Raw genomic sequence first — 16,838 nt, 5'->3', positions numbered from 1 at the left:
TGACTGATACTGTACACTCAGTAGCGTGCCGTGGTTCTGGGGCCTGGGCCTTCAGTGAAGTCCTACACAGTCCCACCCAAATTAATCCACCTCTTATTACCATCATTATGATGCCATGGCTCTAGACACTATACATTTAGACAGAAACGCAATATAACCAGGCGTTGCGTCACCTTGAAACTGTTATTCAGAGAATTGCAGGGGAAGAGTACAATACCTTTTCATTGTGCAGCTTCGTTGCCCTGCGCGCTTGTTCATTGAGCTGTAGATCCACTCGGGTGTCCCCAAAAGTTTTCAAAAGCACCATTGTTTGTAAGTGCCCAGCCGTAGTTTGGTGTCTCGTTGCTGCCTTGGTTTGCAAAGCCAGTGTGGCTCCAAACACCAAATCGATCACTTGCAAATAATAGGCTTTCCTAGCAGTACAGTTTGCAGTGCTTCTCGGAGCCTGTCTTTGTAGCGTCGGCGTCTACCTCTCCTGACAATGTCTAACTTTTCTTGAAAAGTTTGTCTTGAGAATGGCGTTATAATTATATCCTCGACCAAATCGATATCTTCTCCTTCCGCCATTGCGGGTTGAAAAAACAGTTTAGTAGTACGCAAATTAATTTGTTGATCAATTTCAGTTTCCTAGTTCTGAGACCTGCCCATATAGGACCTGCCTCTCAATATTGGTAATCCAATCAAAAGACGTGCAAGCACTACGCCTGCTAGCTGGCTCCTGTGTAACATTGGAGCCAGCCAGCAGGTGTACAATAGCCAACTCTAAAGCTGATTGGTTGACACTAAATTTTAATTTCCATTCACTTTAAGCTACAAGCGCCCGCACTGTTGATTCTGAAGGCCTGAGGGCAGATTTTAGACCCCTGGCAACACATGATGGCTGAATATGATTGGATAAAATATCTAACATAAAGACCAGCCCTGCAAATCTCAACCTGGGGCAGGAAGTAGTGCAACCAAGAGGAACGCTATGAAATGAAGTGTAACTCTTACTCTGGGGAATAATTTAATACATATTTGTGGGAAAATATATTTTAAAAATATATATATTCTGATGATGTTTAGGCCAGCAGAGAAGGCCTTGCTGGCCCTGACGGCTCACCACTGTGTACACTACCATTCAAAAGTTGGGACACAACTACTAATTCAAGGGTTTTTCTTTATTTGCACTATTTTCTACATTGTAGAATAGTGTAGACATCAAAAGTATTAAATAACACATATGGAATCATGCAGTAACCAAAATAGAGTTTGAAGAATCTAAAATATATTTAGATTTGTTAATCAGGTTCTGGGAATCCCAAAAAGTTCTAAGTTCAAAGACAGAACATGAGGATAACAAATTCTAGTGCCAGGAGATGTTTCCTGCTCTTAGTCTTGGGACTCCCGAGTGAAGCAACGGTCTAAGGCACTGCATCTCAGTGCTAGAGGCATCACTACAGACCCTGTGTGATGTGTCGTTAGAGTTTGGCTGGGGTAGGCCGTCATTGTAAATAAGAATTTGTTCTTAACTGACTTGCCTCGTTAAATAAAGATTCAATTAAAAAAAAGTAATATTCACTAAGAACAAATCAGAAGCAAACGGGCCAAAATGGAGAGGCAGTACCTGAACTTGTCCAATAACAAACACTTGTTTTCATTTTCGGTTACAAAAATGTTTTGCTACAGTGTGCACTAATGAATACAGGATCATCATTGCACTGGCGTTTACTCTTCCTTGGTTTCTCCTCCACTCTCTTTGCTCCCTCTCCTCCTGCCCACATCTCCCACTCAGTCATAAAGGTAAGCTCTACTTGCTGCCGAGGCTTCCTCGATCTCACCTCCCCTCCCTCCTGCCCAGTCCTGACATCTGTTTCCCCCCCCCCCCCCTGTCCCCCAACTTCTGTGCCTCCATCAGGGTCCAGCCCTGAGTCTGGGCTGTGGTAGCGTCTGACGTGGTTCTTGAGGCTGACGTTGTGGTTGAAGCTCTTGTCGCAGCGCTGGCATTGGAAGGGCCTCTCCCCAGTGTGGATGCGCAGGTGGGACTTCAGCTGGCTGAGCTGGGCAAAGGCACGCTGGCACACCTGACACACAGGTAAGGGCAACATGGACCATGTAAATACAATACTTTGGATTTAAATAAAAATGTAACGTTTTTATTTTATTTACAGTAAATAGCCCTCTTCAAAATAAGTAATTGAAACTGGCACTTCAGTTGAATGTAATTGAAACCCTGCCCCTCCCTCCAGACCTGGCACTTGAAGGGCTTGTCGTCACTGTGGGACAGTGCGTGCCTCTCCAGGAGGTGACTCTTGTTGAATTCCTTGTAACATGTGTGACAGATGTGTCTCTTGGACTCGTGCTCTCTGAGATGGCGATTCCGTATGAGGATGTTGTCAAAGCTCAGTGGACACTCTGAGCAGCTGTAGCATCTGTGACCTTTTAATCTTTTGAATCTGTGGGTCTTCTCGTGGGTCAGCTTGTCCGGCCGCGTCCTGAAGGATTGGAGGCAGAACTTACAGGGAAACTTAAGGTCCTGACGGTGTAGCCTCCGGTGCTGCTTGAGGCCCAGTTCACTCGCACAACCCTGCCCACAGTCTGGACAGCGGACCATGAACTTGTGTTCACACTTATGGTGTTTCAGCCTGGTGGTGTACAGGACGCCACATTCAGGACAGAGGACCATGTGGTGTTTTTTAGAGTATTTGAATTTCTGCTTGATGCTGGCAAGGTCCCCGGAGCCCAGTTCTCCAGCAGCACCGCTGAATGACTCCTGGTCCTGCTGGTCTCTCTGTGGTGATGATGAAGGTGATCCATCAGAGTCTTCAGCAGACTCATCCAAACCAGTCTCTCCTGTAGGGTGCTGCAATTGCCTTCTTCTGCTTCTCCCTTTCCCCCTTCCCCTTCCCCTGCCTCTACTACTCGTTGGTTTCTCCTCTTCTGGGTCAAATTCAGAGTCACTCTCTCTCTGTCCCTCTTCCTCAGCTTCTGGGTCGAATTCAGAGTCACTCTCTATCTGTCGATCTTCCTCATCTGTCTCTTCACCCTCCATCTCACACACATCACCCTCCCCCTCACACCCATCTGCAGTGACCTCCGTCTTCTCTCCTCTGTCTATCTGAGAGGTAGGGCTTTCAGAGTCCTCAGGCTCTATAGAGTATAGTGTCACCTCAATAGAGGCCCGCTGCTCAGCACCATTCTCCTGTTGTTCACCACCTAGGAACTTTCCCTTTCTCTCCTCTCCTTCCTCATTCTCCTGTGAGGACAGGCCATTGTCCTCCTGGCTTCGTGCACAGTACATCTCACTGTCCAACACCACCTTAGTCACTTTCTTTTTCTCCTCTGTTCCTTCGTTCCCCTTATTTTTCCCCCTCACCAGGGACATGCCACTTCCCCCTGGTCTTGGTGGCTGGTCTACAGTCACCTCCATCTCCAAAGAGCCAGTCAGATCCAGAGCCTCCTCTCTGTCCTCCGATGGCAAGTCCCCATCTCGGTTCTCAGACAGCAAGGCTCCATCTGTGTCCTCAGATGGCAGGGCCACCTGCATGTCAACCTACTTAGCGAAGGAAAACACCAGTATTATTGGAGTGACAGTTCTGTATATATAAAAAACTAGAGATACCACAGAATACAAACAACTGAAGTTAGTTACCTCACAATATAAACAGTTAATCCTTAAATACCCACCTGAATATTCTGTGGCTCATCCCCATTTCCTTTGTGCATTGTCTGGACAGTAGATGTGTTGCTTGCCCATGTCCTGCGGTGGTTGCAGCTCTGGCAGTGTTGGGTCACAGAGAGGCATGTCCTGTCTCCCTGCGTCTGGATCACACTCTCACGCCTGCACTGCTCACACCGCTGAAACAGCTGCAGCAGGCAGTCGATGTTCACGATGATATCTTCTGGGGAGGGCGGGGGGGCAGCAGGTTGTGGAGGGGGGGCAGCTAACCTGGGTCAAAGAAATTAATAAAAGAACGGGTGATTTCCTGCCACTATCGGATGTTGCCAATTCATACTCATTAGCAATTGTATCTTCTAGGAACATGCGTTGATGAAACATTTCAATAAGAGTCCCCTTATTGGTCGGTATGTACTTCCAAAAAGGTCTAAATAAAAATGCCTCTTTGCCACCTCCAATGTATTAAAAGAGCCACTGAGCACAGATTGGTTATTTTTCTGCTGCTTATTAGAAAAACAAGATTTCAGTCTTGGAGTTGTTTCCTGACCGATTCTACATTTGGTTAATGATGTTTGTCCCCCATGAGACACTGTAGACACGGAAGCCTAAGAAACTGTTCGAATAAGGATGTGTACATGCACTACTTCGCACACACCATACATTTATTTCTATTGGATGCTCATTGTTCCTTGTGTAGAGCTAAATTATTTTGGGGTGCACTGGAGAACCTGTACTGCTTTCTGACTTCTTGCCTTCCAAGGTTTAAAATACTGAAGAAGGAACAGGAAAACGTGCAGCTGGATCTCTCACTGCTCTTAAGCTGAAGAGACTACTGGCCACAAGGTGGGCCTCCAGGAAACAGGCCACAAGGTGGGCCCCCAGGAAACAGGCAACAGAAGTGATTATACAGAGCCTGCATGCAATCCTCGAACTCTGCTCTGAATAAATCACCATAACCATACTACACCAAATACTGCCTCTACAGCTGATGACCTGCTCTCAAAGATAAGCACATTTGAGTTTAAATTAATGTTGGTGTTTTGGAACAGATAACTAAAGAAGACGTACATCCTTCCCATCAGCAGTGCCATCAGCAGTGCCATCAGCAGTGCCAAGCAAAGTTTCAGCCGCCTGTGAAAATCATCAAGCGATATTTGCGGGCATACATGAATAAGGCCAGACTCTCCAACCTCGCATTGCTTTATACTGAGTGGGACATAGTGATTAAGAAAGTATTCACACCCCTTGAGTTTTCCACATTTTGTTGTGTTACAGCCTGAATTTAAAATGGATTACATTTAGATGGCCTACACACAATTCTCCATAATGTCAAAGTGGAATTATGTTTACAAATTACAATGAATATCCCTTTAAGCATGGTAAAGTTATTAACTGAGGATGGATCAACAACATTGTAGTTACTCCACAAAACTAACCTAATTGACAGTGGAAGGAAGGAAGCCTGTACAGAATAAAAAATATTCCAAAACATGCATCCTGTTTGCAACAAGGCACTAAAGGAATACTACAACAAATGTGGCAAATCAATTAACTTTTTGTCTTGAATACAAAGTTATGTTTGGGGAAAATACTACAAACATTCCATATTTTCAAGTATAGTGGTGGCTGCATCATGTTATGGGTATGCTTGTAATCATTAAGGACTGGGGAGTTTTTCATGATAAAAAATAAACGGAATAGTGTCCACAGCAAAATCCTAGAGGAAAACGTGGTTCAGTCTGCTTTCCACCAGAAACTGGGAGATGAAATCACCTTTGAGCAGGACGATAACCTAAAACACAATGCAAAATCTACACTGGGGTTGCTTACCAAGAAGACAGTGAATGTTCCTGAGTGACCGAATTACAGTTGACTTAAATCTACTTGAACATCTATGGCAAGACCTGAAAATGGTTGTCTAAGCATTGATCAATCAATTTGAAAGAGCTTGAAGAGGTTTGAAAAGACTAGTGAGCAAATGTTGCACAATAAAAGGTGTGGAAAGCTCTTAGACTTACCCAGAAAGACTCACAGCTGTAATCGCTGCCAAAGGTGCTTCTATAAAGTATTGTCACAGGGGTATGCAAATTATATATTTCTGTAATTCATTGTTTGTTTTTTTTGCAAAAAAATAATAAAACATGTTTTCACTTTGATTGTGGGGTATTATTTGTAGATGGGTGAGGGAAAATATCTATTTAATCCATTTTGAATTCAGGGTTATTATTAATATATATTTAATTCAGGCAAAATGTGGAATAAGGCAAGGCACTGTAGACACTGACAACTTGATTGGCAAATTTACCAACATGAAGGAGAGGAGGATGACGTTTTAAAAACGGGACCCTGGTTTGTAAATAGTTTGTTCAAGTGTTGGGATTATTATTTAGTTGTATTGAAGGCATGATAATGAAATTTAACAAAATTGACTAGATTACATCAGACTACAACATGGGTATTTTGGCTGAGCAGTGACAACCTGGTGAGTGAAACATTCTTTTTTAATTGGTCTTTGGTTAAGATGAAAGCAGTTGACATGTTATTACAGGCCCTCTTGCACATCAACTCTTGATGATATGCAGGCAGTGTGCGTGTGTGACACCGCCTGCCTTGTGTTGCTTACGATGTGCCTGTTTTGTAGTTGTGATCTCATTGTCTACTTTATCTTTGAATGTAGGCCTATGTCTGCTAAACGAGAGCTTCATGCGTTGCGATGAATGGTTTTGATGACTCGCCACTTTGGTGCTGCTGTCCATGGTGCTGACCACCTGCGGAGCTCTCCCGACCACTGCGCTTTGTAGAGCGAAGTGTGCTGTCCATGGTGCTGACCACCTGCGGAGCTCTCCCGACCACTGCGCTTTGTAGAGCGACGTGTGCTGTCCATGGTGCTGACCACCTGCGGAGCTCTCCCGACCACTGCGCTTTGTAGAGCGAAGTGTGCTGTCCATGGTGCTGACCACCTGCGGAGCTCTCCCGACCACTGCGCTTTGTAGAGCGACGTGTGCTGTCCATGGTGCTGACCACCTGCGGAGCTCTCCCGACCACTGCGCTTTGTAGAGCGAAGTGTGCTGTCCATGGTGCTGACCACCTGCGGAGCTCTCCCGACCACTGCGCTTTGTAGAGCGACGTGTGCTGTCCATGGTGCTGACCACCTGCGGAGCTCTCCCGACCACCGCTGAAACATTGTATTGCGATTCACCGCAGACTGACACTTTTTTTTGGGTGTCTGGCAAAGTGACACTATCTGTATGATTTATTGGAAATAGGCTTGCATGGCTCTATGTGATGATGGCCAATTTGTGTTTATGATAGCTGATATACTTTTATAATTTGGTTAGAAGGGCCCCTTGAAAGCGCCCGCCCCCTCTGCGCTGAGGCTCGGTCCACGCCTGGTTCTGGGACAATAGATCCAAAATTCATACATAATATAAATAATAATAATATATCCCATTTAGCAGACGCTTTTGTCCAAAGCGACTTACAAGTCGGCTGGGGCCACTACTTTTACATATGGGTGGTCCCAGCGGGAATCGAACCCACGACGCTTGGCGTTGCAAGCGCCATGCTCTACCGACTGAGCCACACATCTACTGTACATAAAATATATATATTAATTCATACAACTAGTGTGTGTGTGTGTGTGTGTGTGTGTGTATATATATATATATTAAGCAATGAGGCTAAAGCAACCGATCAGAACATTTAGCTGAAAATGATGCTAAACATATTTCTTCACATGTTACGCGCAGCAATGCATCCACAGCAGTGTGCTATGTGGGCTATGTAGGCTATGCGCAAATGTGCACAACAGGTACTAGCCTTTCTCTCAGCTTGTGACCATTTGATCTGACCGAACCTCCGTGCCTCGAGTATGTCAACAGAATCAAGGCTTTAGACGTTAATTATCCTACATTATACTTGTCAAGCATGATTGGCGTTAGCCTAAAGGGTGAATTCGGAAAGAGTGGAACATCATTTCAACTGGCACAGCTTAACCCTTACCCATTTATTTATTGGTCTGACATGAGAAAATCTAAACTATTGTTATGCCCTTGCAGAGAAACTACACGATCAAAATCACATCACTTCATTGGTGTGACATCAGAGGGGGGTAGAGCATGCTTCAAACAGGAAGCTCACCCTGCAAAACACAGTGACATAGCTTTCTTTCTGTTTTGATGTTATAAAATTGTAAAATATCGCACTGTGCCAAATGTTGATTTAAATGTGCATATTATGTAGTACTGCATGAAAATTCATAAAGAAGTTGCAAATATTATGTTTTGATTTTGTAATTCAGTCTTTTGTTATTGTCCCGCTTTACCAACCATAGCTAGCTAAAGTAGGACGGCATGGAGTAACTAAAGTGGGACAGCATGGAGTAGCTAAAGTGGGACAGCATGGAGTAGCTAAAGTGGGACAGCATGGAGTAGCTAAAGTGGGACAGCATGGAGTAGCTAAAGTGGGACAGCATGGAGTAGCTAAAGTGGGACAGCATGGAGTAGCTAAAGTGGGACAGCATGGAGTAGCTAAAGTGGGACAGCATGGAGTAGCTAAAGTGGGAAAGCATGGAGTAGCTAAAGTGGGACAGTATGGAGTAACTAAAGTGGGACAGCATGGAGTAACTAAAGTGGGACAGCATGGAGTAACTAAAGTGGGACAGTATGGAGTAACTAAAGTGGGACAGCATGGAGTAGCTAAAGTGGGACAGTATGGAGTAACTAAAGTGGGACAGCATGGAGTAACTAAAGTGGGACAGCATGGAGTAGCTAAAGTGGGACAGTATGGAGTAGCTAAAGTGGGACCGTATGGAGTAGCTAAAGTGGGACAGTATGGAGTAGCTAAAGTGGGACAGTATGGAGTAGCTAAAGTGGGACCGTATGGAGTAGCTAAAGTGGGACAGCATGGAGTAACTAAAGTGGGACAGCATGGAGTAGCTAAAGTGGGACAGTCTTATAGGCTTTTCCAATGGAGGAAAGATATCAAGTTTACATTATGGACCTCCTGTACTGGTTAGGTAGGGCTCTGGTTATTGTAGTACTAAATCCTGTAAAAAAAATTGTAGTATTGTTAATTGAGTGTATTCAGATAAAGTGGAAAACTTTTTGCATTTTGGAAACTAGGACACCATTATTATAGTCCTAATTGTACCCCAATGGGCTAATAGCCCAGCACATGATGTAGTTCAGGAATCTACACTTGTTTCATAGTCATACAAAATGTTGTCATTGGGGTACAATTAGGACCATAATAATGGTGTCGCAGTTTATCTAAACTGCTGTCCAGGCTATCACAAATGCGAGAAAGAATTGTATTTGACTCCGTGTAGACAAAATGGGTGTGTCATGCATCCTGTTAATATATCAACAAAGAAAATGTGTGTGTGATTTTAGAAACATCTTGAGGATTTCAGAAATGTATCATGTGTTGGGTTTATATGTTGGATAGATGTCGAGACAGAAAATGCAAGAAGTGTCCCACTTCCTCTCGTACATTTTTTTGTTTCGTTTTCTGGCCTTGTGAGTAAGGGTTTTGAGTAGTCACTGGGTTTGGACATTTTAGGTGGACCTGGCAACCCTGCTAAACTGGTAGACCGCAGGGAAAAGAACACCCGATTTACCTGTCAAGCAAAAACAAAGCCACTTCGGCATCTGTAGGCATAGATTTCTCCTCCTTGAGGTTCCTCCATCTGGTAAAAGCTTCTCCGATATTAATCCGATTTCTGGATTTGTCCTTTAATTTTCTCCACTCAGAATCTCGATCGGGTTTCTTCTTCAGTGGTAAAAAGGGTGTAAAGATTATATTATTATTGGCCATGATTGGGCGCAATAGAGGCACTATTTAAAACGAAATCGAATGTACTAGGGTATGGTGTAACGTTGGCTTTCCTTACAAATCTCAGCGTTCCACCATTGTTTCCACCACGGAAATGACCTAATATTTACGTATTCCCGGGCCCCCTTTCTTCAGTAGGGTTTAAGGAAGATTGGCATCCAAACAGCGCATTACCGCCGCCTACTGTGCTGGAGTGTGGGCCAGAGACAGTAAGGAACTAAATCCTACCTGCCAGTCCTGTTTCTCTTGGGATACTGTCTGAATCCAAAATTACCCCCTTCCCTCGCCCCTCCATTTGCGAGTTCACACGTGCCTCCGACATTTACATTAGTGTCCCAAAACTGAGGGAGTGAAAATTATAGTTTCAAAATACTGGCAGTACATCCACCTTCCTGATGGATGCTGTATTGACCAAGCAGGCAATGGGAGACAACTAAGTAGGGTGCAAATATTAGGGGGTTTATTTTCCCAAACTTGAAATTGTTTACAAAGAGAAGACAAAAACCATAGTGCATAAAAAGTACTTAAAAGGTCTTTAAATGAATGAAAGTAAAAGTGTTCTAACAACTCAAACATAGATAAGTGTATAACTGAGGTCTACACAGCAGAACCAACTTCTTCTTCAAGGTTTATTGGCAGACTAGTTTCAATGTCACATGCACAATGAAGTGTCTTTCTTGCAAGCTCTAACCCCAACAATGCAGTAGTCAATAACAAATGTAATACTGAATATAACAAGGTAGAACAAAAACATGAGAAATAAGAACACGAAAAAGTAAGCAAGCAGTTCCAGTACCATATTTACACTGTGCAGGGACACTGTAGTGATAGGTAGATGTGTATAGGGTTAAGGTGACAAGGCATCGGGATATAAGAAACAGTCGCAGCAGCACATATGATTGTATGTGAGCGGGTGTGAGTAGTCAGTATAAATGTATATGCATATTATGTGTGTGTGTGAGTGAATGGAGTGAGTGTGTAGGGCCCTCTGAGTGTGCAGAAATCAAATACAAGGGTCAATTCAGTCTGTTAGCCATTTAGTTAGCTATTTAGCAGTCTTATGGCTTGGGGATAGAAGCTATTCAGGAGCCTGTTGGTGTCAGACTTCATGTACCGGCACAGCTTGCCATGTGGAAACAGAGAGAACAGTCTATGACTTGGGTGGCTGTAGTCTAACCTATAAGGTGTATTGCCGCCACTTACTGTGCGGGGTGGTAAAGTATCCCCCCAAAACGTTTTGGATGAAAATATTCATACTAACTACCAAAAACTAAATTAACACTATTTCTTCTGTTAAAATCAGTCAAAATGTGATCCCTACACAGGCTCGGGAGCCTGGGAGGGCCGTACTTCTTCTGTCTTTCAGGCCCAGAACCTTTTCTGCCACAGCCACAATGACGTCCAATTTCCTGATTTATTTGACACTTGAAACTCCAAGAGCACACAGAATATAAAAGAGAATGGCCAGTTCCAAATATGAGGGAGGGAGGCTACAAAGATACACATTTAAAAAAATCAAGGATCTATTCCCAACATTTTTTTGCAGAAACATGATTTTAAGCATAAATATCATTAACGTAATTTGTTTAAATATATTCATTTTAAATAGAAAACGCTAGCATATCATGTTAAACTGGAGAATCCAGTTAAAATTTTATGTTAATCGACACCCCTCTATTTCAGGAAAATACGAGGGTCCAATTGGCAGCAGTGCAACAATGCTGCAGATAAGGCACCAGAAACGTGCTGCAAAATCTCAAATGGTAAAACGCATCAATAATTATTAGATTAAAATGCTACAAATATAAATCTACGGGTGTGCACTTAGAATTAGTGTATGCAACAATTCAATAAAGGTGTATCTTTGATATTTGAAATAAAAACCATGTGGTCATTATTTGATTGGACACTAAATGTCTGGTGCAAATGAATGTTAAAGTGCAAAGGATAGGGAGATTTAGCTATGGCTACATGTGGGCGTCACAGACACCTTGCTAATATTACAAATGCTTTTTTTGGGCTGGAACATGTTGTTGAATTGTATGTTTTAATTCTGTAATGTATAGATTGTTGCTGCCTTCTTGGCCAGGTCTCCCTTGAAAAAAAGAGACTCTGGGTCTCAATGGGCTTTTCCTGGTTAAATAAAAGCTATAAAATAGTAATGACTTATTATGACAGCCGTCTGTGTCCGAGCCTTGTAAAAATGGCCTCACCTGTCTCTTCCTCCCTGACTTTCCTATTTACTTAGAATAGATGCCTGCCTTTAGCATCTCTGTTCTACTGTCCAAATCATTCCCTTAGCCACCACTGTCCAAATCATTCCCTTAGCCACCACTGTCCAAATCATTCCCTTAGCTACCACTGTCCAATTCATTCCCTTAGCTACCACTGTCCAATTCATTCCCTTAGCCACCACTGTCCAATTCATTCCCTTAGCCACCACTGTCCAAATCATTCCCTTAGCCTCTGCCTTGCCCATTGGCACCGCCACATCCACTACCTCTCTCAGGGGTATTCAAGGACAAGTCAGGTTAAGAACAAATTCTTATTTTCAGAAGCAGAACGACAGATTTGTACCTTGTCAGCTCAGGGATTCGATCTTGCAACCTTTCAGTTACTAGTCCACCGCTCTAACCACTAGGCTACCTGCTTCATTCATCACGGTATCTCAGTGCATTCAAATTTCCATCGATAAAATGCCATTTCTTTCGTTTGTCAGTAGCTCATGCCTGCCCCTACCATAAACAATCTGTACATAAAGTAGAGAATCCCACACATGCACAGAAGCTTCGGGACCTTTAGCTGTCGGGAAGAGGGTTCCAGAAAAATCGGATCTGCAGCAATTTCGTTAGTTAAACGGAGTGGCGAATGCTGCTTGTTTAATAAAGTTAGATCAAAGCTTAAGCAATGTCTGCCAGATCACATAGTTATGGGATTGTACATAACCAAATATAATAGCATAACGTTACTGTAAGACAAAACACCACTGCATTAATGAGATTTTAGGATGATTGTGCGAATGGTCGCATTTCTCTCCTGCCGCCAAAACTCAACAGCGTTGTGCCAAAATGTGCTTTGAAATAAAACAGGCAGGCCTATGCAAGTAGCCACCCTCTGCTCTAAAATTCGCTCCCAGTACATCATTCAAAACAACACTGTACATAACTCAAAAGATCTATAAAACATATATTTAGTTTTTTAAATACACAAAGAAGTGTATAACGAAACGTGCCAAACGTGATTTAGATCCTCAGCTCTGGGGAAGAGGCCAAAGGGGAGTGCCGAAACGAGGATGGTTACCTTCGGATCCACAGCCGTTACCTATAAACAAATAACATTGTTATGAATCGATCCATTTTTGCAAATGTCTTGTCTTTTGAGTAGGCCAATGTATATTTCAATGAAGCCTGCAGAACCAACTTTACCTGTCCAAAAGTAGACATGCTAAATCAACATAACTCTTCAGCTCCTGAATGGTAACTTTACAGTAGAATATGGTAGTTAGCTAGAATGACTGAAAGTTGAGGCTTACGCATTACCGGTCAGGAGACAGCATGCCAGGCTTTTCCATGTTTGCTGTTCTCTCCACTGTGAAAAAAACACATGTCGGACTGCGACGTTGGATCAAAACAAAAGTGACATAAGTCAATTATTTGGAGTAATGAGAATGATTGTGACTGTTTTTGTTCAAATAAATGCTCTGCTTCCCAATAAAAACTAGTTAGAACAATCTGCCATATTTTATGGAAAAGAGTTTTCAGTGATGATCTTGTCACCATAGAGTACAGAAACAGTGTCATTTTAAAGACAACGTCACATTTAATGAACATTGGCCAGGTTGTACCATACATTTGTGTATTGGTAAAAAAAACAACCTCAAGGACTGGTGTCCCAGAAACAGATTACGCAATTGAAAGCATGTCCATTGAACTGCATTTTAGTTCAGGACTAGGTTCAATCATATTCTGGGAAACTGGAACAGTTCAAAGTCAGAACTTGAGGATAACAAATTCTAGTGTCGGGAGATGTTTTCTGCTCTTAGTGTTGATTCATATTCACTAGGAACGAATCAGAATAAAACAGGCCAAAACAGAGAGGCACTACCTGAACTTTTCTTTTAAGGTTGCAAAACATTTTGGTGTATACTAATGAATACATCCTTGGCCTTTCTGTCCACCCAGCTCTCCTACAGCAGTGCCTAGCCTGTCCCGTAGGCCTCTGCTAGTGACTACCTCCCTCTCCCTCGGTCTTTACCTCTCCCCCTTCACTACTCCCCATCTTCTCCTCCTCCAGGTCAGAGTCACTCTCTCACTGCCTCTACTTCTTCAGGATCATCATCCTTGCACTGGCGCTTCCTCTGTTTCTCCTCCACTCTCTTTGATCACTCTCCTCCAACCCACATCTCCCACTCAGTCCAGAAGGTAAGCTCCACCTGCTGCCGAGGCTTCCTCTGTCCAATCTCCCCTCGCTCCTGCCCAGTCCTGCCATCTGTTTTCCTCTCTCCCTGACCCCCAACTCCTGTGCCATCATCAGGGTCCAGCCCTGAGTCTGGGCTGTGGTAGCGTCTGACGTGGTTCTTGAGGCTGACGTTGTGGTTGAAGCTCTTGTCGCAGCGCTGGCATTGGAAGGGACTCTCCCCAGTGTGGACGCGCAGGTAGGACTTCAGCTGGCTGGCTTGGGCAAAGGCACAGGGAAGGGCAACACGGACCATGTAAATACAATATGTCTGATTTAAATAAAAATGTAAAGCATTGTTTAAAAAATATATATTTATAGTAAATTTCCCTCTTCAAAATAGGAGTTTAAAAAAGTAACTAATTAGTATTGCATACCTGGCACTTGAAGGGTTTGTCGTCACTGTGGGACAGCTCATAACTCTTTAGGCGGTGACCTTTGTCGAATTCCTTGTAACATGTATGACAGATGTGTTTCTTGAGCACATCTGAGAGTCTTAAGCAGACTCATCCAAACCAGTCTCTCCTGCAGCCTGCTGTAATTGCCTTCCTCTGCTTCTCACTTTCCCCCTACCCCTTCCTCTACTTCTTCCTCTGATTCTCCCTTTCCTTCCACCTGATTCTCCCTTTCCTTCCACCTGATTCTCCCTTTCCTTCCCCCTACCCCTTCCTCTACTTCTTCCTCTGATTCTCCCTTTCCTTCCCCCTACCCCTTCCTCTACTTCTTCCTCTGATTCTCCCTTTCCTTCCCCCTACCCCTTCCTCTACTTCTTCCTCTGAGTCTCCCTTTCCTTCCCCCTACCCCTTCCTCTACTTCTTCCTCTGATTCTCCCTTTCCTTCCCCTACCCCTTCCTCTACTTCTTCCTCTGATTCTCCCTTTCCTTCCACCTGATTCTCCCTTTCCTTCCCCCTACCCCTTCCTCTACTTCTTCCTCTGATTCTCCCTTTCCTTCCACCTGATTCTCCCTTTCCTTCCCCCTACCCCTTCCTCTACTTCTTCCTCTGATTCTCCCTTTCCTTCCCCCTACCCCTTCCTCTACTTCTTCCCCTGATTCTCCCTTTCCTTCCTCCTGATTCTCCCTTTCCTTCCCCTACCCCTTCCTCTGATTCTCCCTTTCCTTCCCCCTACCCCTTCCTCTACTTCTTCCTCTGATTCTCCCTTTCCTTCCACCTGATTCTCCCTTTCCTTCCCCCTACCTCTTCCTCTGCTTCTCACTTTCCCCCTACCCCTTCCCCTGATTCTCCCTTTCCTTCCCCCTACCCCTTCCTCTACTTCTTCCCCTGATTCTCCCTTTCCTTCCCACTTAACCCTTCCTCTGATTCTCCCTTTCCTTCCCCCTACCCCTTCCTCTGATTCTCCCTTTCCTTCCCCCTACTTCTTCCCCTGATTCTCCCTTTCCTTCCCCCTACCCCTTCCTCTGATTCTCCCTTTCCTTCCCCCTACCTCTTCCTCTGCTTCTCACTTTCCCCCTACCCCTTCCCCTGATTCTCCCTTTCCTTCCCCCTACCCCTTCCTCTACTTCTTCCCCTGATTCTCCCTTTCCTTCCCCCTACCCCTTCCTCTACTTCTTCCCCTGATTCTCCCTTTCCTTCCCCCTACCCCTTCCTCTACTTCTTCCCCTGATTCTCCCTTTCCTTCCCCCTACCCCTTCCTCTGATTCTCCCTTTCCTTCCCCCTACCCCTTCCTCTACTTCTTCCCCTGATTCTCCCTTTCCTTCCCCCTACCCCTTCCTCTACTTCTTCCCCTGATTCTCCCTTTCCTTCCCCCTACCCCTTCCCCTGATTCTCCCTTTCCTTCCCCCTACCCCTTCCTCTACTTCTTCCCCTGATTCTCCCTTTCCTTCCCCCTACCCCTTCCTCTGATTCTCCCTTTCCTTCCCCCTACCCCTTCCTCTACTTCTTCCCCTGATTCTCCCTTTCCTTCCCCCTACCTCTTCCTCTGCTTCTCCCTCTACTACTTGTTGCGCTCTCCTCCTCTCGGTCAAATTCAGAGTCACTCTCTCTCAGTCCCTCATCCTCCTCCTTCTCTGGGTCAAAGTCAGAGTCACTCTCTCTTTGGCCATCTTCCTCATCTGTTTCCTTCTCCTCACCCTCCAGCTCACACCCATCTGCAGCGACCTCAGTCTTCTCTCCTCTGTCTATCTGAGAGGTAGGGCTTTCAGAGTTCTCAGGCTCTATAGAGTATATTGTCAACTCAATAGAGGCCCGCTGCTCAGCACCATTCTCCGGTTGTTCACCTCCTAGGGACTTTTCTCTCCTCTCCTCTCTATCATCATTCTCCTGTAAGGACAGACTATTTTCATCCTGACTTCGTGCACTGTCCATCTCACTTTCCAACACCACCTCAGTCACTTTCTTGATCTCCTCAGCTCCTTTGTTCCCCTCCTTCTTCCACCTCACCAATGACGAGCCACTTCCCCCTGTTCTTGGTGGCTGGTCTACAGTCACCTCCATTTCCAGAGAGCCGGTCAGCTCCAGGGCCTCGTGTGTCCTCAGATGGCAGAAGCACATGCACCTCAGCCACCTTAGCAAGGCATACACCATTATTGGAGTGATAATTCTGTCAGAGCTATAGATACCACAGAATACAAACAACTGAAGTTAGTTAGTTACCTCACAATATCAACCTTTAATCCTGAAATACCAACCTGGGTGTTCTGTGGCTCTTCCCCATTTCCTCTGTGTGTTGTCTGGAAAACAGACTGGTTGCTTGCCCATGTCCTGAAGTGGTTGCAGCTACGGCAGTGGTGGGTTACAGAGAAGCACGTCCTGTCACTCTGCGTCTGGATCACACTCACAGCTGTACTGCTCACACCGCTGAAACAGCTGCAGCAGGCAGTTGATGTCCATGATAATATCTTCTGGGGAGGGAGGGGGGCAACAGGTTGT

General features: G+C 44.6%; 1 protein-coding gene across 1 annotated transcript; it reads right to left on the bottom strand.

Annotated features, from left to right (window-relative positions):
* Positions 1-1,086: 1,086 nt before the first annotated feature.
* On the bottom strand, positions 1,087-9,572 carry LOC135521735 (zinc finger and SCAN domain-containing protein 2-like). Its single transcript, XM_064947423.1, has 4 exons — positions 9,279-9,572; positions 3,667-3,928; positions 2,231-3,532; positions 1,087-2,063 (listed from the first exon to the last, which is right to left on the bottom strand). The coding sequence occupies exons 1-4, from the start codon at positions 9,473-9,475 to the stop codon at positions 1,647-1,649; spliced, it is 2,178 nt and encodes a 725-aa protein (XP_064803495.1). The 5' UTR covers positions 9,476-9,572; the 3' UTR covers positions 1,087-1,646.
* Positions 9,573-16,838: the final 7,266 nt, after the last annotated feature.

The sequence above is a fragment of the Oncorhynchus masou genome, chromosome 30 (genome assembly GCF_036934945.1).
Source record: "Oncorhynchus masou masou isolate Uvic2021 chromosome 30, UVic_Omas_1.1, whole genome shotgun sequence".
NCBI lineage: Eukaryota > Metazoa > Chordata > Actinopteri > Salmoniformes > Salmonidae > Oncorhynchus > Oncorhynchus masou.
The sequence above is the reverse complement of the archived record's forward strand: the minus strand, read 5'-3'. Positions and strand labels throughout refer to the sequence as shown.

What these genes read in the sequence shown, in the direction of transcription:
- LOC135521735 (XM_064947423.1), bottom strand. Translation starts at nt 9,475, where the DNA reads ATGGCCAATAATAATATAATCTTTACACCCTTTTTACCACTGAAGAAG. An exon ending in GCTTTGTTTTTGCTTGACAG is followed by an intron (nt 3,929 to 9,278) that starts GTAAATCGGGTG and finishes TCTTTGACCCAG; the next exon opens with GTTAGCTGCCCCCCCTCCAC. An exon ending in ATGAGCCACAGAATATTCAG is followed by an intron (nt 3,533 to 3,666) that starts GTGGGTATTTAA and finishes TTCGCTAAGTAG; the next exon opens with GTTGACATGCAGGTGGCCCT.